The sequence below is a fragment of the Hippocampus zosterae genome, chromosome 4 (genome assembly GCF_025434085.1).
Source record: "Hippocampus zosterae strain Florida chromosome 4, ASM2543408v3, whole genome shotgun sequence".
Taxonomy (NCBI): domain Eukaryota; kingdom Metazoa; phylum Chordata; class Actinopteri; order Syngnathiformes; family Syngnathidae; genus Hippocampus; species Hippocampus zosterae.
The window spans coordinates 18,542,279-18,567,201 of record NC_067454.1 but is presented as its reverse complement, the minus strand read 5'-3'; the positions used below and the strand labels follow the sequence as shown (position 1 = coordinate 18,567,201).

Below are 24,923 nucleotides of genomic sequence, written 5' to 3'. Positions count from 1 at the left end.
AGCAGTATTATGACCAGAGTTGCAGAGGATTGAAATACGAAACTTTCGGAAGCTTTTTAGTTTTGCTCTCATCAACATCTAAAATGGAGAGGAAATGGGGGGAAACAACATAAAACTAATAGGGATCTGATATTCATCCTCTGAGGAAAAAAATGGCAGTGAGTTTAATACACAAGACTACTTCAAAGAAAATGAACCAATCCACTTTTCATAAATAAACATGGTAAAACTTCAAACCTGGTCCTGGGGGAGGAAGCAGGTGTTTCCACATTTTAATCTAAAACATCATCTCAAGTGCAACCTCCCACGCAGATTATAGCGCGTGTGCGCATATCATGTTTCTACACTTGCTCGAGTGACACAACATGCGACACTCGATAGGCGACATGTTGCAGCCCAAGTTGAAAAGCTATATGTTGCTTATGTAATCCTGCTGGTTTCCCTGCAGCTTAGCTTCCATCAAGTGTGTTGATCCAGAGTAACTTTCTGCCCGTTAAATTATTATTATTATTAATTAAAAAACAATAGAACATGGAGCAATGAAGAGGCCACCCGAATGTTTGCCTGTAAGTTTATTTTGATATTTTTGTAGAACAAGAGAACCGATGATTACAAAAAAAAGTCCATGTGTTCTACATGCTACACCTTAACCTAATTCAGCATGCTTGCTTGAAAAAAAGTACATAGAAAAAAAAGAACAATTAAAACTGACGTACAATATACTAGCCATTTAACTTTAAATGTACCATTCTCTTGCCTCCATGCACGCAATGTTGAATACACCACATTTAGATTAAAAAAAAAATTAAGACTTTTAGGTGCTGCTTGAAACCATAACTTTCTTCCACTATGAACAGAATGCACCTATAAATAAAAAAATATCCATTTGGACAATATTGATGGAAAAATGGAAAGCCTCAACACAGATGAAATTCGCATCCCACCATAAAAACAAAAAGGAACACTTGGACGCCCAAATCGTGCTGAAATGAAAATGGTCTGCCCAACGCCTCGCTCTTCAATAATCACATTGAAATGACACAGTTTCGATATAATAAATATCGCACATCTGCTAGAAATAAATAATGATCACTGAAAAACACCTCACTATGTTAAACGCTAACGTGAGACAGAATTCATCGATGAGACCACTTCATTTCTTGGTATGAGGATGGTCGTGATGTGTAAAGCACTAGTGCGGCTTCGAGTGTCTCTCGCGGCTGTTACCTTGAGGTAGATAACACATTACATTAACGCCTACGATAATGGTTGCTGCTGGCATCATGTGTCACATTTACAGTATGAAAGGGCTGTAAAGGAAGCTTTCGTTTATGTCGTCAAAATGAAACCAAAATCCATCATCGCATCTCCCCTCGGCACCCCCCCCCCCCCCCCCCCCCCCCACGAGCCAAAATATGAATCCCCCGAAACCTCGACCGCCGTCCCACTGCCTATTTCCCGTTCGTCTACAGTACGCAAGTGTGCGAGTGACAAGCCAGTTTCAGCAATGAGGGCGTAGACGTAAACCCATCAAGGCCTGAGCGTCAAGGCTCAGTGACAGAAACTCCTTAAACGTAAGAAATCACCCATTTCCACTCTTAAAATTGACTTAAAAAAAAAAAGTATGAAACGATTCAAGTAGAAGAACAAAAACAGGACAAACTAAACCGGCCGCTGAAAAGAGGATGCGTCGCCTTTTCTAGTTAAGATGTTTGAAGATGCTGCTGTAGGTTTTGTGGGTGATCTTGGGGGAGCATTTGACGGCACAGGGGGTGAGCGACGCCTGGATGGATTTCAGAGGCAGCTCGTCCGGGCCCAGGGAGTCCAGCTGCACGTTGAGCACGATCTCGGTGCTCCGGGTGAGGAAGGCCTCGCCCGACTCTCTCTCCCTGGCCTCCGGGATCTCCATCTCCGGGGCCGGGCCGGACTCCGCGACGCACTCCTCCGTCCGGCCGAACAGGTGGTCCAGGTAGCTGGTGTACGTGCTCTCCTTCTGGAAGTGACCGTCCCAGCACGCCTCGTCGATCAAGCAGCCGTTCTCGGCCACTCGCTCCCCCGAGCCGAATCCCTCCCAGGGGTGCGAGGGCCACGGGCCGTCGCTACCGACCACCGCCAAGCCGCCGCCGCCCAGCTGGGCCAGGTTGACCAGGCACTTTTCCTCCTTCTCCTGACTAATGGACTTGGACATGGAACCGGAGCGAGGGGGCTCCAGCTGGGAGACTGAAGAGTTGAGCTCGTTGAGGAGGCCCACCTCGCTGAGGAGGCCCACCTCCTGACAGGCCTCCGGCTGCAGGCTCAGTTTGATGGTACTGGCGATGAAGGAGTCAAAGTCGAAGCCTTGCTGGCCGGGCGACTGCGCCTGGTGTTTCTCCTGCTCGCGGTCCTTCTCTGCGACGCTCTGGGTCTTTTCGGCCTCCCGCATGGCGATCTGGGCCTTCACCAGCCCATTCTTCTCGCACTTGCTCTTGGCCTTGCGGTCAGCCTTCTCCTTGCTCTGCTGCTCCTTCCAATTGGAGAGGTCGATGATGAGCTTGGGCTCGTAGTAGTGGTTGACTTCGCTGTCCCGCCAGATGAGGTTGTCCAGGTAGGAGGGGGACACGGCCTTGTAGTTGCATGTGTTGCTACACTGTAGGTCGCAGTATTTGTTCTCGTGATGCTCGTCCGGCCACGACCGCTCTGACGAGAATGGAGTGGAGTAGTCAAAGGAAGGCTCATCCAGGAGCTTCTCTCGATCTCTGTCGGCGTACTTCCGAGGGTCCACCTGCAACACGCAACAGGCACAACGCAAATGAGCAAAGCCAAGCACTCTCGCTGGTTGCTGGCTACCAACACCAATACTGCGAATACACTGCGTCATGAAATTCAATGCCGTGGGCTCCCCACGTGTAAATACCAGCATCGGACTGAAATCGCCACCACCATTTCAAAAAGCATTGGGTACCCCCACACAAACCTTTTTAATTCAAACAACGAAGGTCAGCCGTAACACATTTTGGCAGCAATTAAGCGATAGATCGTAACTGGCAAACCTCGTGAATTGAGGCACGAGGAAGTCAAGGTACAGCTGCATTGAATCGCCAGGATGGCTTTTGAACACTGTCAGCATCGCACCAATATGAGAACGTTTGATCGGTTAATATTCAAACTTGCGCACCTGTACCACTTCCTCATCCGTGACATCAGAGAGGGCCCTCGGGTCCACTTGGACTTCTTCTGGGTCATGAATGCTGTGCAAGTGCCAGTCAGTCTCCGACATTTGGCTCTCGTGATACCTGAAAAACAAGGCCATGGCACAGTCATTTAAAAACCACCACCGTCCCACAGGCAAGGTACTTCCGACTTTCTAATCAACTGGCACTCAGCTAGTTGGAGAGAGAAGTCGTCGTCTCAAGCACCTGTCCCACGTGTGGCTGTGGCTCTGGTCCATGAGCAGGATATCGTCAACTTCATCTTCGATGTGGAAAGGGTGCAGCGAGATGGGCTCGTCCAGGGGGAAGGAGTAGTCAGCCATGTAGGGGTGGGCCAGCGCCTCTTCCGCAGTTAAACGATCCATGGGGTTAAAGGTCAAGATCTTTTCTAGGAAATCCAGGGCTGCACATGAAGAGAATGGTGGAAAGACAACGGATACATGTGAGTGATGCAAACTCGTTGGCAGTGTACCTCACGAGTGTGACAGTACAGTGTCTCACACGCACACCTAGGGACAATTCCCTCTTCTGCTTGGCTCTAGACGAAGGCGGACGCTTTTTTGCACTGCTCCTGCCCTCACCCCACCCTTTCCCTTGCTCGCCACTTAGTCTTTGTCTAACTTTTTTCCTAGCCTCCTACCGTATTTTTCATCCGAAGAACTAACCATGGAATTAGTTGGCTGGTCTCTCGATGTAATTGACAAAATTTTTTCGACGAAAAGAGCAGGCAGTGGGGAGCCTGCTTGCCCTCCGGGGACACTTGCTACCGGATACGCCCTGGATCCATGGAGAAAGTGGAGACCGGTGTGCCTGTCAGTACTGTCCGTGGAGGATGTGGAAGACATCTACATTATTGGATATCTTAATTTAAATTGTTCCATTAACCTGCTACGCATGCTTTTGGAATGTAGGAGGAAACTGGAGTACCCGGAGAAACCCCACGCGGGCCCGGCGGGGAGAACATGCAAACTCCACATAGGGAGGCCAGAGCTGCACTGTGAGGTCAACGCGCTAACCACTGGACCGCCGTGTTGCTGCTCCTTGTGTGCTAAAGAAGTAGTTCATCGAAGGCTCATAATTCCAGCAACATCTACACTCGGTTCAATTCGCCAGTCTATGGCGTTACATTGTTAGAATTAAGCTAGCCGACTTTCGTTCGACTCAATTACATGGTTTGGTTGAACATACAATACGATGAAAAGTGTCATTCAATAAGTCTGGTTTAACATGTTTAAAGCATGTGGTTGGGGTAAAACCATTTAAAAAATGAAATGAGTGTCCCCCCCCCCCCCGAGTGGGCCTGCAACGTACCCCCCTGTGGGGATTCAGTGCATTTGTAGTAGGTTACTACCTTGAGGAGTGATGTCAGGTAGCAGCTTTGCCAGTGGTGTCTGAGGTTTGGACATGTCGTTGTGGATGAAGACGGGTATGACGCTGTGGAGCTCCTGGCGGTCTTCCTCTCGCAGTACCGGGATGGACTCCAAGATCAGCTGCATCTGCTCCAGTTCATGTGCCCCTGAGCGATCAGGCGATGTTATTATGGAATATTCAACCCGTGGCCCCATTTGTTCCAAGCGCAACACAAGAGTTGTTTGCTTTCTGCTCAGCCAGGAGCGCTTTAAACAAGTGACAGTCGCTTGGCAAATGTAACATGACAAACTCCGTAAACATTTACCTGCAAAGAGAGTTTTGCCAGTGAGCATCTCGGCAAAGATGCACCCGGCAGCCCACACGTCAATGGCTTTGGTGTAGTTGTTTGGTGAGAGGAGCAGGCGGGGAGACCTGTACCACTTGGTGACTAGACCTTCAGACAGGTGACCCTGCAGCAGAGAGAGGACATGTGGGCAATGTTGATAGAAATCCAGAGTTTCAAAACGACAAAGGTTTGGCCTGTAGTGCGTGCAGTGTCCCTCGAGTGTGCGGTTCTCATTGCAAAAGGCACGCCAACCGGACAAAGACAGCATAGAGACGAGACAGTTGAAAAGCTGGAGAACAGACATGTGGGGGCCCTGTCAGCACTCTCAGAGCAGGATAATCTCTCACTGTCACACTCGCAGCAATCGACATGGAGGACAGTGAACACAAAATGAAGTTGGCCCGTGAGGGGAAAACGACACTCGCGCTGGCCTCATGCTTCGGTAGTTTGTGGCGAGGCCAAAATGCTCGGCTCACCACTGAACGAGGCACCTGTTCCTACCCTAATGTAGCTCCAAATGCTTATTGCCACGCTATCCTGAGGCCCGCCCTTGCTCAACGACACCTCTCGCCTTCTTCTTAGGGTGGCAACCAACCAAATGACAAACCAGTCGACTTAAAGGCAGCAATTATGGGTTTTGCTCTGCCATGCTTGTTGGCAGTGTTAACACACACAGTCGTCTGATGCGAAATGAAAAATATGTAAAAAATTGATTTTTTACAAAGTGTGTGTGTGGGGTGGGGGGGGGGGGGATCATCACCCCACTTCCGTGATTTGTCATTGCTGTTATGCCAATCATAAAACGGACTTTCTATAGATAGCTAATTGGATAAAATTACTTTGCATTAAGGGTTATAGAGCCACCTGACACTTTGGCATGCATAAGAGCCTGCAAATGCTTTTTCACGTGGACAGAGACTATGTGATGACAATTCTATGCACAATAGACGAGAAATAAGCAGATACAACTTGTCAAACCTGCTGAAGATGAACGTGTCCGGTCCACTCAACACCCACATATTATATCGGAGCACTTTTGCCATAAAGCCAGACGGACTTTTGAGAAGGTAGAACAGGTCTGGGCAGATCAGTGAGTTGAAGGAGGCACATGCACAGGGAGATCATCCTAATCCCAGGATGACAGTAAAATTCAGTCAGGTGACCAAACCTCTAACATATTTCAATTCCTGCTCAATGTAGCACATCTGTGACCCCAATTAAAAATGCAGTGCATCACTACAGTCTTACTGGCCATGTGACCATGATCCATCAGATAATCCAGTTCAGGAAGTCTATTACCGTACTCTAAACTGTTTACAAATATATACAGGCTCGAAAACCTTTGGGGGGGGGGGGGGGGGTGAGTCATAAAAAAGCAAAAAGCAACTCTGTTCCTGGCTGATTGCTGGCTGAAAAAGTGGGTCATGTGTGTGTGTGTGGTTTTGGGTTGTAGATTGAGCTGGATTCTTGTGGCAATTCCCATGATCCCTTGAATGCCAAACCTTTGGGTGTGCCCAAGTAAAAATCCTCTTCATATAAAGCTTTCACCATTAATAGAACATTTTGCATAAAGCAAAAGTTAAACTGTCTGAATGCAAAAGAAATTATCAGCAAATACAAAATCAAGAGTCCAACTGAGTGGACATGGAACATGCGGCTTAGTTCGGTTTTGGGTGAAATGAAAGACCGAAGCAAGTCTATTTGGAGGAGGATTTGAGCAGTTCAGGTCAGATCAGCTGCACGTGAATTCGAGTCATTCTTGACGTCAAGCCGCCAAGAGGGCTGAACAGAAGCTTCACACACATGCACACAGCTTCCTTTCCCAGGGCAAAAGGAGAGCTCTAACGCTTCCCGCCAAACCCAGGCAGGATTAATTCCAAGTCATCCTGAAGGGAATCAGATTATGACTCTGTCAGATCTAGTGACCCAAAGTAAATGTCTGTAAAAGTTTCGAATTATTTTTAACGGCAGTGGAGGACCAAGGGTGGCGATGTTAGTGACTCTTTACGTCAATGAAGTTAGTCAAGTCATGTTTAGATTCACTCCGAAAAGCGAAAGGGTACAGGGCTGTGATCCAGTTCAACTGGCCAGCTCACACTAACACACACCCCTGCCCCTGCAGGACGGCTTCATGCGGGGGGTGATGGGTTCATTTTCAAGCAAGCCTCGTGAGGTCCGAAACACGACACGTACTATCAATTGGCCACCGGTGCCATGTAAAGCAAAGTGAGTGGGTAGCGGGGATATCTCCCGACCAGCAGTAGACCACCATTGTTATCACTGAAGATACAGACCAAACGCAGAAGCTTTGTTTGGAGAAGAGAGCAGCCCAGTTAAAAAAAGTCAGCCAGACAACAGTGTTTGTGACGTTGGCAAAAAGTCAGCAGACAATGGCCCAGCACGAAACGACTGACCTCGGCCAGGCGGCTTTTCAATTTCTTCGCGGCGCACATGCTTGGCATCAGGAAAGGTGCGTCTGTCGAGGCCAAGCGCCCATGTGGAATAAAAAATACATAAAATGCGGTGGGAATATAACAACAATTGTGGGAGAGACGCATTTGTTCCCAGCACACGCGAGTCGTCGTCTTACTCTTACAACAGCGGAAGGACAAGTATGGTCCCTCCCGACAGCGTGACGCATGCGAGAAGAAATGAGTCAAGAGATGAACATTTATCACAGAAGTGGTAGTTGGCATGAAAACAATGAGTAGTTATAACAAACACCTTTGTGTGAGTCGGCGCGATTAAAAAAAAAAAAAGAGAGAAAAAGGTGGTAGCAGCCTTTCTCACCGTGCGATGAATGAAAGCTCCAGCCAAAAGGGTTGAGTCACGTGAAGCCTTCAGACACACCAATGACTAATCTGTGTCACATGCGATTTTCTCACTGCTATGAAGGGTGAGAGTAAGTGAAACTCCTCAACCTACATTTCAACATCATGCCACCATATGGGCTTCAAATAGAACCCCCAGGCCCCACCACTCCCTGCCATCTCTTTCAAACAATACACACAAGGTCAATAAAAACAGCCTTTCATCTTTGGCATTACATTCCTTTTCGTACTATAGATAAAGCAACCTGTTATACATCTACAGACAAGAGAAAACACGCTCCTGGAGTTTTAATTTATAAACATAACCAGCATCTCATAAGAGAACAGAGATATCCAAGTAAGGAAAGGAACTGTGAGGAATCCGCTGGACATCCATTTTGTTCTAGCTCAGGTATCTAAACAAGGTCATCCACATTTGATGCCCTTTTGCAAACCGCAACCACGGTAAACATACTTTATGGTACACCCTGAACCGGTTGCCACCCAATCACGGGCACACATAGACGAACAACCATTAGTGCTCACAATCACACCTAGGGACAATTTAGTGTGTTCTATGAACCTGCCATGCATGTTTTTGGAATGTGGGAGGAAACCGGAGTACCCAGAGAAAACCTACGCAGGCCTGGGGAGAACATGCAAACTCCACACAGGAAGGCCAGGGCCAGATTCAAACCCATGACCTGCATTGTGAGGCGGACGTGCTAACCAGTCGACCACCGTGCCGCCCCATACTTTAATATGTACGTTAAAATGTGTTGAGCATAAGTTGTATAAAATTGGACAAATGTTTGAAAACAGAAAATGGTTCTAAAGTAAGAGCTAAATACAAATGTAATTGACAAGTACTGGATTAATAATAAATATATGTATTATTCAAGCTACTTGATGAACATTATGCACTGAACATTTAATTCCGGGATTTTGCATACGCGTGCTATACATGAACCACACCGGTCTCTATGATTGTGACAAGCACACCAAGCAGCATTCGTCTTTGAATTGTCTCAGTTGTCTGCTGTTTGAGTTCGCAGTTGTCTTGTTTTTTTCCACACCTCAACTGTGCATCAGTTGCCAAAAACCCAAAGGCCTAAAACATCATTTAACATTTTGAAAAACAAGAACAAAACACAAGATATTCAACCGACAACAAGAGTTCAGTTACTTGTGCATTTCCATGCACTGGATAAATGATAAACCACATTGTTTTTTTTTTTAAATAGCGCGCACGTGTGTGTGTGTGTGTGTGTGTGTGTGTGTGTGTGTGTGCGTGCGCGCGCGTCTCAACCAAGATATGATTAGCAATGTGTTTTTCAAAAGCTTCACTTCTCTGAGAAGGGAAACTGAAGCGCTACCTCACGGAACCGCACCCCGTCTTGTTGATTTCCTGCTCTCAAACTGCGTCACTCCTGGGATGACCACATTACTGCTTGATAAGGACTGCACAGCAATGGGAAGCACTTTGCCTTTTGGTCTCACTGACTACACGCTTCTTCCTTACCTTGTGGGAGTAGTGAGGGTCCATGATGCGGGCCAGACCAAAGTCCCCGATCTTCAGCACCAGGTCCTCCGTGTTGACAAACAGGTTGGCGGGCTTGAGGTCGCGATGAAGAACGTTGGCAGAATGAATGTACTTGAGCCCCCTGAGGAGCTGGTACATGAAGAGTCTGGCGTGGCCCTCGGACAGAAGGCCGCGCTCCAGCAGTTGACAGAGGTCCGTCTCCATGTACTCCTGCACGATGTAGACCGAGTTGACCTCGGTCAGGGACACCACATCTTCGGTTAGCCTGCGACCACTGGGGCCCAACGTTTCGAAAACCTAGAAAAGGAGGCGGAAGAGAAAGTGGGTCATCAATGACATCATCTCTGCAACAAGTACAGTCGTAGCTCGAGACGGAAGATTAATATTTCCATGACCAAGCTTGAGTAATCACTGTATGCTGGGACAAGTTGCCACTCTGTGACACTATTCGATGCTTATTGCAGCGGTCTACTCTTTGCCTGTAATGTTTTGATTTTATATTAAATGTTCTGCAAAGCGCTCTGTTACAGCTGCAGGTGTTGTGAAAGCGCTGCACAAAGAAAGATGTATTGTATGATATTCATCGTAATGTAGTGCTTATTTTCCACTGGAGCAGTTTCCAGCTGACTACCAGTAAAGCGTATCTGTAATAAATACAGTTCTTGGATTGCGACTATGTTTTTACATATTCCACGACGCTAGCGCCCATTTCATTGTGTGGATCTCACACTCACGTTGATGTTTGCCTTTCAGGATTGTGTCCTAGTGACTGCCATCAAGAGATGTGCTCATGCTGTTAGTTCAGTGTTGGCGCCCACGAATGTTTGCAAGTATTGTCATTTTAGGTGAATGTTCATTCCAGTGGAACTCATAAAAACAAAACAAACACCGAGCAACGGGTATCTCCCGTAACTCGTAAATTGGAGACAAAACAAACACCTAGCAACGGGCATCTCCCGTAACTCGTAAATTGGAGTGGTTACAAGTCAAGGTACCACTATATCACACAAGTTTGAGAGCACGCACACACACAAATACCTTGACAATGTTGTCGTGGTCCAAGCGCCTGATAATCTTAATTTCTCGCAGGGCATGCTTGACACTCTGGGGGTCAGTCAGGATAATCTTCTTCACCGCCACACGCTTGTCACAGTCAGTGTCAACCGCTGAGAAAACCAGGCCGTTCCCTCCGTAGCCAAGAGGCTTCAAGTCCATGTAACGAGAGCCCAGGTCAAAGCCGTGGATGTTCATCAGTGACTCAAACTTCTCGGCCATGATGACTACTTCTTACGTGGCGCTCTGCTAATGTTGCCTCTCTTGCTGGCTTTACTATAACTTTTAGCACCAACAGAAGACCCCACTTCAACCCTCCAAATACTGCTTCAGGTACTGAGCTAATGCCCCCCCACAAATGCAGCCAACTACTTCACAGCTAACTGTCCTCCACCGCCTCCCCCGTGCACTGTCAGACTAAGGTGTAGTTAACGTTTTTCATCTTGAGTGAGGACAATTTAAAAAGTCTAACACCACTCCTGGTGGGTGGCTCTACTTAACAGAGCAGCTTTCCGCATAAAGAAATATATGGAATGAATGTTGAGGCCAATTAAAAATGCAATGTTAGGCTCTAAAAGCACATAGTTGCATCCTCACAGTGGTATACATTCAGTGTATAACTGGTCCTGAGCAGTTTCATGGCATATGTGCCAATTGGCACTTTTTTTCCTTAAGATTTTTTTTGTATTTTTTTGTTTTGTTTTCTCCTTTCTGAATAAATTTCCTATGGCGTGACCTGATCAAAATAAACTTAGAGAGCCTGGCCTTTAGATTGGGGCGTTAATTGTGATCCTCAGTGATCAGGTGGCTCAAGTTCGCCACAGTCACAATCAAAACTATCCTCCATTTTACTTGGCTATAACCTGAAAGACAAGAGAAAACACAAGAAAAACGTAAACCACAAAATAAAATATCAAAGCAACTGCTCAGTGTTAAAAACACATGACAGGTTCACACAAGGACAATGGTAGGAAAAGTACTCTGTACTTAAGTAAAACTACAGACACTCGGGGAAGCACCAATGTGAGTAAGGTGTACTGTGCTACAGTAGTATATAGCAGCGATTAACTGATTTCAATTCAATTTCACTGAGGTCAACTACAAAAAACTGTCGATAAACCTCTGGAAAGTACAGATATGTATTCAAATGGGGGGTAAAAGTCACATTCAGTTACATAAATGCTCAAATACTGATATTTGAAAATCATTTACATAAATGCTCAAATACTGACATTTGAAAAACCTACTTAAATACAGTAACGTAATGTATTTGTACTCATGCAAAATAGTACACTTTATTAGAAGTATCCATTGACTACTTACTACAACATTGTTCATACTATACACAATTTGCAGTACGTTTATCACGAACGAGCCAGTTTTAACAGTATTTCAGAAAATATATTTTATAGTTTTGTGTTCGTACTTCGTTACTAGCAGCTAACCGCACCCGCCCGCTTGGGCTTAGTCGCCTAACTAAGGGTTTCCTTTGAACTGTTTGATATCCACACAGCAACCCCTCATTAAATAATAATCATGGGCTCGTTGATCTACAAGAAGCTATTCAAAGATTCGATACCCTAAGTTTATATTGGCGGAGTAATAAGACCAACTGGCGAAAAACTGAAAGGTGAACATTAGCTCGTTTGATCGCAGACTGTGTGGAAATAATTGTCGAATTATGGCGATAAAAGACACCCCCCCCCTCTCAGACCTAAAACACATTACTGATTTGAATGAAATATAGAGTGTCGTGTAAAGACGACGAGTTGAGTGTCATTTGAACGGAATAGCCCACAGCATAGACAAAGGGGCCGTTGTTGGCGAGGCGACTGACTACGTGGTACAAGCTGTCCCACTAGCACAAAGCCGACGTTGGAGGAGACTCTGAAGACGACCCATTGAAGATAACAGCAACATTCTGAATGTATGCGGAATACTCACCGTTCGTATTCGTCGCATTGGAATTGAGATGGATGGAATTAATCAGACCTGGCGGGTTTTTTGTGAGCTCCTACGCCGGAGCTAGGCCGACCTAATGCAATCGCCATTTAGCACCGCACAGACACCAACGGCGCCGTGACGTCACTAGGATACCTTCACTTACTGTAGGATATATTAAAATCTCCGGTTCACCTCCAGGAATAAGGGAAGCAATGTTTTTAAAACAGGGCTGTAAAATTGTGTGGCTGTTAAAAATTGGAAACCTTTCATGGGAATTGACAGATATCTATGGAAATTAACAGAAATACACGGGAATAAAAGGTAGTAAAACCTGAATTGATCAAATAGCCGGTTGCTTCTTCATGTCTAGTTGCATAATCGCTTATGTTGTCAGAATGTTATTTTTTGTAATAATATTAATACAAATTCCAACGTGTGTGCTTGCGTTCACGTGAGAGCGTGAGCGCGTGTATGCGTGGGTGTGTGCGCAGGTGTGTGCGCGTGTAGGTTTATAGCATTTTAACATTTGAATGTCACTTCGTTGAATAACGCCGTATCTTTCACCCGCCGTCCAAGACACACGCGCACACGCACACACGCGCGCGCGCGCACACACACGTACTATATTTAATATCACTCGGCAGGCATCAGGATTTTTGAGTGAATTTGAACGCAGCACCATGCATGGGCTTGGCGGCCACGTCACAACGCCTGATTCAAAATCCAATAAGATTTTCTTTTCACTACAAATTCTTGCAGATAAAAAACTATTTTGTGGAATTTAACACTGAGTTCAAAACATAATACAACTGCCTCTGCCAGTATAATCTTACTATACTATATTCAACTTCAGTCCCCTCTTGCTGAATATAGGCTTTTATTTAAAAAGTCAGAAGACGATACTGATGGCTACTTAAACTTGTTTTTTTCTTCCTCCAGTGGATTGCTTTGCATCAAATTTTAGTCGCATAAATACAGGAGTGAATGGGAAAAAAATTAACGCGACAACATTGTAAGCAGTGTCAAGTGTGTTTAGTCATTTGGGGACACAAGGCAAACTCATTCATAGGGCCCGTCACAAAATTAACTGACAAAGTTTACATTTTCACCTCAATACAAAGTCTTCAATGAAGTCCTTAAAACCCATTATCGAAAAAATAAATAAATCATGAAACATTTTTACTGTAATGAATAAGATCAATAATCATTAGCTAATGTAGTTTAACATTTTAACTACTATAATACATAAAGATAAGTGTATTATTCACATGTTCAAAATAAAAAGTGTCACTTGTATCACTCTCCACTTCATCTTTACAGCCTCATCCTTGGATTAGACTGACAGCAGTACTACTGTGCTACTGGCTGTGTTTGGCTCTTGCTGCTGTCAGTTATGTACCTGTACATTCAGAAATCAGTGTCACCATTTGTTATTTAGCATAAAAAATGTTTTCGTCTCGCTTTGTTTTATGTTGAGAGGGAAGACATTTCATCTGTGCTCTATGTTACACATACGTACAGCATATTTGACAATAAAGTTGTATTCAATTCAATTCAAATTATTTTCTTTGCTTCTTCACTCGGGTAGTTCTGCCTTTAAGCATTTGGATGTGTTTTAAAGCATGTGAATTGTTGCTGCAAAATAATGTCGCAATGTGCTTCTTCTGCTGTTCCAAATGATTGAGGTCCCAAAAATGTGTTTGTTTGCTTCCTGCTGGCTTATAATGTTGTCAGATTAAAATGAAGGAATATTGTATTAGCAGTGTGTCAAAGAGGAAAATCCCTCATGCAGGTCTCACACGCACAAACACACACACAAACACACACACAAACACACACACACACACACACACACACACACACACACACACACACGCACACACACACACACACCCCAAAACACTCACTGCAGTTGGCGGATTCACAAAATCCATCTGGCAGCATGCACGATGCACAGCCTCTTTCTCTTCAATCACCATCCAATCCAAAGGTTAGGTCCACCGAAAACAAATATGGCGAAAGCCAGCCTTGCGTTTGCTCTAATCATCTCTCATTTCATTCACGCTGCACTGGCGTCGGCGTGAACGCTGTGAATGGATGGATGAACATGAGCTGGGCGGGATGGAAGGGAGCACACATCACAGCTGCAGCATTAGCATCATCCGCAAGGCACACCATGTGAGCGAGCATGTGCTCCACAATGCAGATGCCTCAGCCTTACGCAGGCTGGGATGGGCTCAGCTTGATCATGCCCACTGGATTCTGTACAGGATGCCGCAAATATTATTGGTCCATTTTAGAGCAATGTTTAATACTGCATAGAGAGCTGTTGAAAGCATTAGCATCTTATAGTTGTGTCTATCTTATAGTTGAGGTCTATATACTAGTGCGGTCTTTTTCCTCACGATGTAAGACTTTTGGTGCTCTAATAGAACACTACCAGAAACTCATCCTACTAGAATTCTTTTCCCACTATTAGAGCCACTTTTGGCCTACTGGTAAGCAACTAAACCAAGTAAACTACTATGGTGCATTAGCAACATTACTAGGTCTAAGTAGTACACCGGCGTCACACTTGGACCTCCTGGATTGTACTAGTCGCACCAAAATGTCCACTAGTTGTTGTGTCTCCCTGGTAACATGCAGTTGTCCAACTAGTATGGCATATTTGTTCTACTAGTGTGCGGAAATGTCATACAGTAGTTAAATGCAGCAGTTGAGAAAACATTATCAGTAAGAAACAGTCATTCTACTAGTATGTTGCAGCTGAATTGTCCAGTAGGACACATTTGTGCAATGGTTCTTGCTTACTAATGAAATTTTTGCCACCACTAGTTCCACTTTTGGCTCACTAGTATGTAAATAATCCTTGCTAGCAAACTACTGTGCTGTGCTAATAACCCTACTAGGCTCACTGAAAGGCTGTCATGTGCAAAAGAACAAACAAACAAACAAAAAACCTATACATACATTCTCTCTACTAGCGCATTCTACACTGTACTAGTGTGCTGAATTGTCTTATATGGAAAGCTTTTTGAACATTTTTTCAATATCTTTCTTATCTAGCCTAAACTCCATGGACTAGTATCCTCCTTGTTCTCATTTGTATGACAAGTCTGTGCACTAGTTGAATGAATATGGCACGCGAAAAGAACAGCTGTCTTACACTAGTAACTTTTTCCATGACTATGCAATAGGACAGCAAAGGCATACTAGTAGGACAGATGCACTATTTGACTATTGTGTGTATACTAGTACTGCTAATGACATTACATTATAGAATTCTACAAGTTAACATTCAGCGCTTTGCTACGATTTCCGAGTAGCTGGCAACTACTCTACAGAATTGCCCCACTAGTAACATGTACGGTAGTTGGGGTATGGTCCAGATATTGAGTAAACGCTCAAATAGTTTTCCAAAAAGCTGTTGGACAATTTATTTGACATCTTTGATAGTCAATGTAAAGGTTGTAGTAGTAGGCCACAAGTGGGACTATCAGTTGAAAAATGTTACAAGTAAGACACAGTCGGCCGACATGTGCGCTGATTTATGTTACCAGTGAGGATAAAAAAAAAAACACACTAAAATGGACCTTAAGATGAATATCAAGGATATAATGAATGTTAACAGTGTTCCAAAATTAACCCTTTCATACACCCTGTAACCTGATAATATGATAAGCTGTGGTAACCGCTGTCCCTGAAAGGGTTAAAGGCATATCCAGCATGTCTAATTTGGCTGTCGAGGTGATGTTGACAGTATACAATATACTATAAGACGGTGTTTTAACCTCATCATGCTTTATTTTCAGTTGGGCGCATGGTTATGTAACAGACGCATGCATGCAGACATGCGACGTGCTACGTTCAAATGACATGTAAATGCAATGCAGGTCACATTGCAAGAGCTGCACTGGATTTTGTCTGGAATAAACGCCTCTTACTCTTTATCCATCTACATGCCCTCTCTCTCTCTCTCTCTCTCTCTCTCTCTCTCTCTCTCTCTCTCTCTCTCTCTCTCTCTCTCTCTCTCTCTCGCTCTATCTCTCTCTCCCTCTCTCTCTCTATTTCTCTCTCTCTCACACACACCCTCTCGTGCTCATAATTTAATTTCGCATTTACTGTCAGTGTGAATGTGAGTTGGAAAGGCATTTGTCTTTATATGTGACCTGAAATTGATTGAGCACCAGTCCAGGGTGAAATCTCCCTTTTGTTTCTGAGTCGGCTGGGATAGGGTCTAGCTGTACATGACCCTGTATGGTAAAATGAATGGATGGATGGATAGATGGTTAGAGGGATATGCAGCTAGTGTTGTATGTTGGTATCGCCTTCCACAAAGACATAAAATTGATTAGCACAGTCATGTTTTTAGATTAGATTTTTTTTCCACCAAGGAAAATTAGTCCGATTTTTTCTTTATCTTGAGGTCAAACAAGGCAGGGGCCACCCGCTTACCAACACGCTCCCAAGCCAAAACAAAAACTTCTCACCCATTTCCATCGCAGTTAATCAGATATCTCTCTTACGACAGTTGTTCTCAGTTGCTTTGGTACATTTCTCAGATCAGAATTGAGTTTCTCAAAATTACTTGTTCATCACATCATTGTCTCACTTGTATACATCAAAAAACAGCTTTTCATTTCTTTAAGCAAGTTGCAACTGCTTTGCTACCTCCAATGCAAAAGATTATGTACAATTTTCTGTCGTTTCTTACATTATCAGTTGGTTCTGTCCTGTTAATCAACATTTATTCTGTGGAATTGTTTCACACCCTACAACGTTTTAGCATTAGTTCATTGCATAAAAGTCTTTAAATGCAAAATGGAGGAGCAATTTCTCATATGTCAAGCATTTTTCTGTGCATTTCCATTAGACTTGTTTTTTCTCGGAATCTTGACGTTTTAACAAAGGGAATCAGCCAATGATCAACCAGTTTTCTGAAACAGCTTATAGCAAGTGAAGTTAATTGTTGTAATGTGGATGAGAATTTGTGGCTCGAAGGAAGCAGGGAGACGACAGTGTAATTTGTAATGTGTTGTGCTTACAATTTTCCCTGGGGAGATTATCTTAAGTTCACATTTCTATATTTTTTGGTTATCCTTTTCTTTGTGCTTTGCAGTGTTGGTTTTTTTTACTTCCTTTTCGTGTCACAATGAGATGGTTTGTCAACAAATAAAGTGCAAACAATAAAAGGGAAAAGTGGATCTTGCCCACTGTCTTGCAATCTTTCACATACACAAAAGGTATAACATTCAATTTAGAATACTGAATTTGTCGTCCAAACCTAAGCGGCGGTTTACATCTGAACATCCTTCCCTGAGTAAAGTGTTACATTGATAACATAACTAACCAAGCTGACTGTTTTATTTGTACACAATGACACAAAGACTTGTCACTGACGTGTTCAATGACACAAATATTTCCTTTTGGGAGATGTAATAAAGATTTTGAGAAAGAAAATGATGTTTTGCAATTTGTACGGTCTATTTTGAGAAATGCACTTGCTGTTTTACAAATGACAATTCTGATCGGAGAAATGCACCAAAGCGACTGAGGAAAAACTGTACACGCTTGTAAACGGCTGACATTTGTTACATAATGAATGCAGTGGATTGAAGCGACACTCTTAACTAAAGATTTATAGTAAAGATGCCTTGGCACTGGAGTGCTTGCTGTAGATCATCGTTTCTTAGCGTGTGGTCGTGGTTTGCAAAGCAACTACTAAACTGAATGTTGAAATTGTGCACAATGTGACTGTGGCTTAATTTTTTGTTATTTTTAATGAATTATAGCTCTTTTGTTAAGTGCAGTCCAGTTGTTTTTAACTGGACTATACAATTCAAGTATTGTACTATACATAGGCATTTAATACCTTTAAACAGCTTGCTTTAAAAATATTTATTTGGGTAAAACTTTTATTTTACTTTTAGGTGTAGGACATTTTTAATAAATCATACGAGTTAAAAAAACGGTATTTAAGGACAGGGGTAATGTTATCTGTTCTCCATCTAATAATTATCTAATGTTCATCTTTTTTACGTTATCCGGTAAACACCTTTTTAAAGATTTGCATCGACAGTCCATTTTTTAAAAATTTCAAGTACAGTTCCCTTGTATTTCACTCTTTAGTATGAGGCATTTTGCGGGCCTGTTTCTTCCTGCAGGTGCACTGACACCCATACATGTGACAAAACATCAATACCCTTCTTTGACGTAGGGAAGCAAATTGACCTTTTGTGTGACACTGTTGACCAACGCATCATCATTTGTCGACAGTGGCGCAGTCTTTCAAACACAAATATTGACACTCAAGGAGCACCTTGAACCTTTATAGTGACACTCATTTCCTGAATAACTGATGTTGCGTCACATTCATTCACGCCAGATATGGCCACTTACCGAGGTTGAGGTCTTCCCGATGTGACCGGCACAATAACATGGTCTCTCACTGATCGGTTCACCTAAATTAATGCATCCAACAGTGCAAGCAGGTAGTTAGACAGGTACAGAGCTGTCAGTTCAGTAGACATCCAGTAAATGTATGAAGGTACTGTCAGAGCATTGGCGATGTGTTATCCTACTCCATGTGTCTCTATTTGTGAGGTGGAGCTCAATGGAGACTTAATATAGGCCAGGCCAGAGAGGGGAGGAGACTGCTCTGTGTATGGCCTGGCCTGCCAGTGTGTCAGACCTACGACCATTTGTGTTCAATGCTGCACTTTCACTATGCCAGTCTTTCACAACCTTTATTGAGTCAAGGCACATATTTTACAAGACAACAATCTGATGGCACACCACCATTGAAAAAAAATGTCACCAAAAGTATGACTGAGCAATGCCAGAATTGGAAGACAATTTAAGCACCGGCATTTTTGAAAACGGTCCTTTTTTTTTTTTTTTTTTACATAAATGTTGAAAACAAATATTAAAAATAGAAGAGGACTAAGCCTTGGGTCAGTCCAACTAGCTTGATGATGTCATTTCTTCTGCGTCGCACAGCTCACTTTTTTCTCTTGCAGACAGTCAGAGCAGAGGCCTGTGAAGAACGGTGCATGTGGTTTCCCTACCTTCTCTACCAGTCTAAGTCACCCCCCCTCTTGAAACCACTACTGTATCTGTCCTATTGTTCTTGCATTTGAGAGCAGCACAGTTTTCAGCACCCTGCTTGTGTGCAGGCAGTATTTGTTATATTATCAAACCAAACCACTGGAGGCATGGCCCCGGTTGGCTGTTTTCAAAATATCTCAATTGGCATGCATACTTTCCTTTATTTTGGTTGTTTCCCGGGCGGCATGGTGGTGACTGGTTAGCATTTGTGCCTGATAGTGCAGAGGTGCTGGTTTCAATTCTGGGCCTTCGGACACCCTGTGTGGGGTTTGTATGTGCTCCCCGTGCCTTTGTGGGTTTTCTCCGGGTACTGCGGTTTCCTTCCATGTTCTAAAAATATGCATAGCAGGTTAATGGAACACTTTAAATTGTCCCTAGTGGTGATTGTGAGCGGGAATGGTTGTTGGTCTGTCTACGCGTCTCCTGCGATTGGCTGGAAACCAGTTAGGTTTTCCCCCGCTCAGTGCCCGCAGATGGCTAGGATCGGCTCCAGAATACCCGCAACCCTCGTGAGGATCAGCGGCTCAGACAATGGACAAATGAATGACTCTTTCCCAAGTCGGCTTGTCACTGCATACAATACATAGCAAGGGTTTCAAAGTCTTGATAGTTCAGGGGTACCATGCAGCATAATATGATATGAAGTGAGTCGAACCACTAAAATAATAGCATAATTAATTAAAATAAATCAGGATGCATCATTTTTTTCAGACCGTATAAGCATTTACATTTGAATACTCGACTTTGAATACTAAGTACCAATGCTTGTTAAGTCATTATTATGCGTCATGAAATTGTGATGGCACTCACGGGGTGTCGGCCTCCATTGCTTGCTGAAGTCACAGGTGTGAGGAATGGCAAAAAAAAATAAAAATAAAATAAAAATCAACTCATAAAGACATAGAAATCATTTTCACTCCATTTGACTACATGTAGATAATTCTCCAAATCTAAATTGACTCAGAGATAAACACAAACTAAAATAAGAACAATTTTGCGTGTATAAGAAAGAAATTGGTCACCTTCTCTGTAAACGAAATATAAAGTCTATACATTAAACATGCAATTGCATGACTGTTAAAGTAGTAATTCATTTATTTTATTTAACTTCAAAGTTTTCCGCAGGCCAGATTCAACACAAGTGGGTTTTGGCCCAAGGGCAATATGTTTGACACCAAGCTGATTTATGGGTCATATGGGAAGCCATAAAAAGTAGCCCACATGAACTTGTTTTAATTATTATTAATGACCTAATGCTGATTACCCCAATAAAGAGCAATGAGAGAACATTATGTAACAAAGTGTCAGTCAGAACGAGGCTCTGATCGATGAACTTTTACCATCCAATGTCGGCTCTTATGTAACATCTCATCTGGGTGGATGAGGAGCCAAGGTGCGGAATGGACCAAGTGGGCAGAGCATGACTTTTCCTCTTGATATCACTGCACGCACTCCTTGGTCATGGAAGATACCAACCACACAACTCGGGTATTTCACAATGTTGTGAAAGAAGCTCACTCAAAGCACATGTTGTTTCCCCACTGCAAGCAGAGGTGGCACAAGTACTCACACAGACAGATACCTGTGTTAAAAAAAGACTCTGGTAAAAGGAGATGTACTGATTTGACTCCTTTACATAAGTGTAAAAAAAAAAAGAGCACAGACTCTGAAATGTATTTCCGTAACAAAGTGCACAAATGACATTGAGCAGAGTTGGCAATAGCAGTTACTTTCTTTACCTAAGTAGAAGCACACATTCTTCGGTTAAAAAATAGACTTCTTTAATGAAGTAAAAGTTGAAAGGTGCAGTTTGGAAATATACTTTTGTGAGCGCAGGTGGCAAAAGTACTCATCGACTGTACTTAATTTGTGGTACAGACAGCCTTACACGTGTGTTAAAAAAACTGGAGTAGAAATACTTTCTGTACTTTGAGTAAAATTGATAAAATGCTTAATGTACATAAGAGTACACATTAATTTTTTAGATTGTTCATCTTGATAACTTGGCACATCAGAATAGCAAATGCTCACATACAGATACCTAAAAAAATCAATTGAAGTACAATCACAAAGTATTTGTATTCAGTTACTTTCAACCACTGACCGTGAGTGACTCTCCACAGCAAGCAGCAAACAACATTCCTGTTATGGTTTTGCATTGGGGCTGATCTTTTAATGCCCTCATTATACTTGGTGACCCAAGCTGGATCACACCTCCTCTCTGTAATGCGTGCAGTCAGCGTGTCATTTTGGAACCCATTTTGCTCTTCACACAGAATTGGAAGATTCCTCCGCATTCAGTGGCTGTTTCATCCCACTCCTCTCCTGTTCCAAGATGCTTCTCTGATCTTGCGTCAGCACACTGCTATGTCACCACAACTTCTCAACATTTCCTCTTTTGAGAACCGCTTTTCAGAAGTTTGTATTGGTACAGTATACCACACCAACCAACCAATGATCCCTGTTGCAATAATCTACGCTACCAGTAAATGTTGATGAATCACGCTTTGCCGTAATCGGGGAGTTCTCGTGACATGCTTGAGACAAGAAGGCGGGCTAAGCCTCAGGCCCAGGTGAAGTATTTACCTTGCATATTTTTTCACTAATTGATGTAGTCCACCCCCGCTTGCTCACTGTTTGGCAAGCGCAAATTTGCATGTTTGTTGTTTTTATTTTTTTGCTTTTTCATTTCACCATGAAACAAAAGTCTACTGAATGTTTTTTGGGGCATTTTGTGAAGAATTTCCTGGGTTTATAAAATAGATAGAATTTTATTTTTAAATGGCAATAGGTGTCAGTTATACGAAGATTTTCACAGGTGGGCTGCGATGCTTTGGTGCCGAAACAGCCACAAGTGTGTGCAGATTATTTTCTGCCTATCAAACTGTTCAGACAGCTCATTGTTTTATTTATTGCTTGGCATGTCTCAACCTATCACAAATTTTTCTGGGAAGTTTTAGGTGAGGTAAGTTAATCCTGACAAACTTCCTGAAGTTTAGCTTGATGTCATTCAAACTGTCAGTGTGTGTCAAAGTCAGAACAAAAGTTTGTGTCTGGCGGCATGACAGGCGAAGGATATGAAGTTCTAATCCAGTCCTATCTAAACCGAGCACTGAGAAGCGCACTATTATTTTTGTAAGCATTCAGTTCACGTAGCTGTCCATGCATAGTACAGTAAGCAATGGTAACCTTGATACAGTCGATGCATATCCACTGTCACTGTGGCAAAAGGTGCCAAGAAAGAATCAACAGCTTCTACCGTTTCAAACAGACTGTAATGAATCCACCACCATTCCTATGACGAGTGTTTATCCCACCAAAATATCTGTATCCAAATAGGCACTTCTCAGTGGAATCTTTTCTCCCACCATCAGTGCAAGAAACATAAATCACTGACTGAAAAAGATCATAAAACCCTGATAGCTATGACAAGAATATACAATCTGTAATAGAACAATGAGTTCACAGTATCAAATAAACAACAGATGCCCGTCATAAATGGCATAGTCCCTGCCAGTTAATTGTGTGGTAATATCAACACAGCACCTTTTGTAATCTCTGTCTCTCTCTCTCTCTCTCTCTCTCTCTCTCTCTCTCTCTCTCTCTCTCTCTCTCTCTCTCTCTCTTTTTTTTTTTTTTTTACAACCCGCAAGACCGTGTTACTCATAATATTTGGGATTCAAATAAGATCATGGACGTCTTGTGTAATCATTATCAGCATTCTGCTGTCTGAGCATATTTCATAAGGTGTCATTTGTATGCTGTTGATACACCACCGGGTGTATTTTATGTGATACATAGGACTCAAGGTCGAGGCACTGTCACCACCCAAAATTCCAAACCTCACTGGCCACGACATTAAGTACATCTGCACAAGTGAATGGGAAGTCTTAATAACAAATTCCTGACTTTACAAAAAAATAGATGTATTTTACACTACTACGGTCATAGCTTTGCTCCAGGCTACATCAGCAGAACTTGTGCTTCATGGCTGGGGAAGCCCCAAATCCAAGCCAGTCCTTTAACACTGTATTTGATCACATTAGATTCTGAATCTGTATCTAATGGAGTGTGGGATGAGTATACTGTCTTAATTCTATTAAAGAGATGGAGAATACAAAGTTGTTGTTTTTTTTGGTTGAAATTGCACAGTCATTTTGAAAAGCTGACACTGGGCTGAAATTGAAATATTCAAATATCGAATGTAAGAGTTGAATTTGGAAGGGTTTGAATTGAGACACTGATGGTGTAATGGTACATATGCCTGATTTTGGTGCAGGCAGGGTGAGTTCATGTGCATAGTTGTTTTTCTCTACATGTGCCCTGTGACTGACTAGTATCTAGTCCAGTCCAGTCCAGGATGTCTTGAAACGGTCAAGGAGGTGGAGGTAAACACTGTTTGTAAAATATTACACATGGGAATTTTATTGGGAACATGTAGGAATTTGGCGAATGTCATAAATAGTTGCAAAGAAGTTTGTACTCTTTCAACATATTTTGGCGACAGAGTTTTTTTTCAATAAAACATTTAGTATTTCAAAAATGTGTAGCTTGAAAATAGTTAGAGATAAAGGCATACTATACATGTTCATTGGTCAATAAATGTGGAAATATCACTTCACTTGGAAATGTTATTGTCAATAGTGTGACATTGTGTGAATGTGGAAAAAAAATCAAGATGTCTTAAAATTTGTGAATCTTTTAAAATTTGAATGATTTGAGAAATGTAGTCAGTACAGTGGTGCCCTTGAGCATTCACATACCGGTAATTACGTAACCTTTCCACTCTCACTGCGAACAGGTTTTTGCTCACCAATCTTTATCTGCTCTCTGCACTTAGTTTAGCATCAAAACTCTTACCCCACATCAAGTCACACGGTTTGTGCGTAACATTGATCGTCCTACTCTGGCCCATAGGTGTTAAACATCGGCTTTTTCCGTTCACTCGCTGGAAACTTCCTGCACAAGTGAAACTCGCAGTCTTTTGACCTCCATCCTCAGGTTCAATCACGAAGGATGCTACACAAAGGTGAAGAGAAACACATTTGACTAACATCATCATCACACTAGCAAAATACCCTCGCATGCACTGCTGAAATCTTTTCACACACAATGCTGAAATGCGCTCAAATAATGTACTGAAATTAAAGTTGAATGAGAATGTTTACAGAGCATGAAGGAGAATGTTTTAGTCGTGTGTGTGTAAGCAAAAATAAATAAATGATCAATGCATGTGTGTGTTTTAGTAGTCTGTCTGTGAATGTCTTAGTCACGTGTGAGCAGTATTTCAGCAGTGTGTGAGGGAGAATTTTAGTCGGATTTATGCTAGCATTTCAGTGGTGATTGTGAAAGCAATTCGGTGGGGTGCATGAGAGAATTTCAGTAGTGCGCATGAGAATGTTTCGGTAGTTAGCAAACGCCTTCTGGTAGTTGTGTGAGAGCGTTTCAGTGGCTTGTGAGAGGTATTGGTGACTTACAGTATGTCTCGAGCAGAGGCGGCCCGGTAGTCCAGTGGTTAGCACGTCGGCTTCACAGTGCAGAGGTACCGGGTTCGATTCCAGCTCCGGCCTCCCTGTGTGGAG

The 24,923-nt window shown here is 43.0% G+C and overlaps 1 protein-coding gene and 1 long non-coding RNA gene across 4 annotated transcripts; both read right to left on the bottom strand.

Moving 5' to 3' along the window:
- Positions 1-555: 555 nt before the first annotated feature.
- Positions 556-18,840, bottom strand: mapk6 (mitogen-activated protein kinase 6). 3 transcript variants are annotated; one of them, XM_052063717.1, is made up of 8 exons: positions 18,634-18,840; positions 10,276-11,153; positions 9,217-9,534; positions 4,864-5,008; positions 4,540-4,704; positions 3,396-3,591; positions 3,155-3,272; positions 556-2,761 (listed from the first exon to the last, which is right to left on the bottom strand). In XM_052063717.1, the coding sequence occupies exons 2-8, from the start codon at positions 10,510-10,512 to the stop codon at positions 1,700-1,702; spliced, it is 2,241 nt and encodes a 746-aa protein (XP_051919677.1). In that variant the 5' UTR covers positions 10,513-11,153; positions 18,634-18,840; the 3' UTR covers positions 556-1,699. The 3 variants fall into 3 exon arrangements, with proteins under 3 accessions (XP_051919677.1, XP_051919678.1, XP_051919676.1); XM_052063718.1 differs by lacking the exon at positions 18,634-18,840 and adding an exon at positions 14,142-14,421; XM_052063716.1 differs by lacking the exon at positions 18,634-18,840 and adding an exon at positions 12,235-12,398.
- A 287-nt stretch (positions 18,841-19,127) lies between these two features.
- LOC127599649 (uncharacterized) lies at positions 19,128-23,689 on the bottom strand. The gene is made up of 3 exons (XR_007962157.1): positions 21,446-23,689; positions 20,152-20,923; positions 19,128-19,911 (listed from the first exon to the last, which is right to left on the bottom strand). It is a non-coding gene; the product is annotated as an uncharacterized LOC127599649 (long non-coding RNA).
- Between the last annotated feature and the right edge of the window lie 1,234 nt (positions 23,690-24,923).

Bases quoted from the DNA above. Each gene is read 5' to 3' on its own strand.
- mapk6 (XM_052063717.1), bottom strand. From the start codon at position 10,512: ATGGCCGAGAAGTTTGAGTCACTGATGAACATCCACGGCTTTGACCTG. The intron at 3,273-3,395 runs GTGCTTGAGACG...CTTGTTTTTCAG, and splicing joins CACAGCCACACGTGGGACAG to GTATCACGAGAGCCAAATGT. The intron at 2,762-3,154 runs GTGCGCAAGTTT...TGCGTGTTGCAG, and splicing joins CGGATGAGGAAGTGGTACAG to GTGGACCCTCGGAAGTACGC.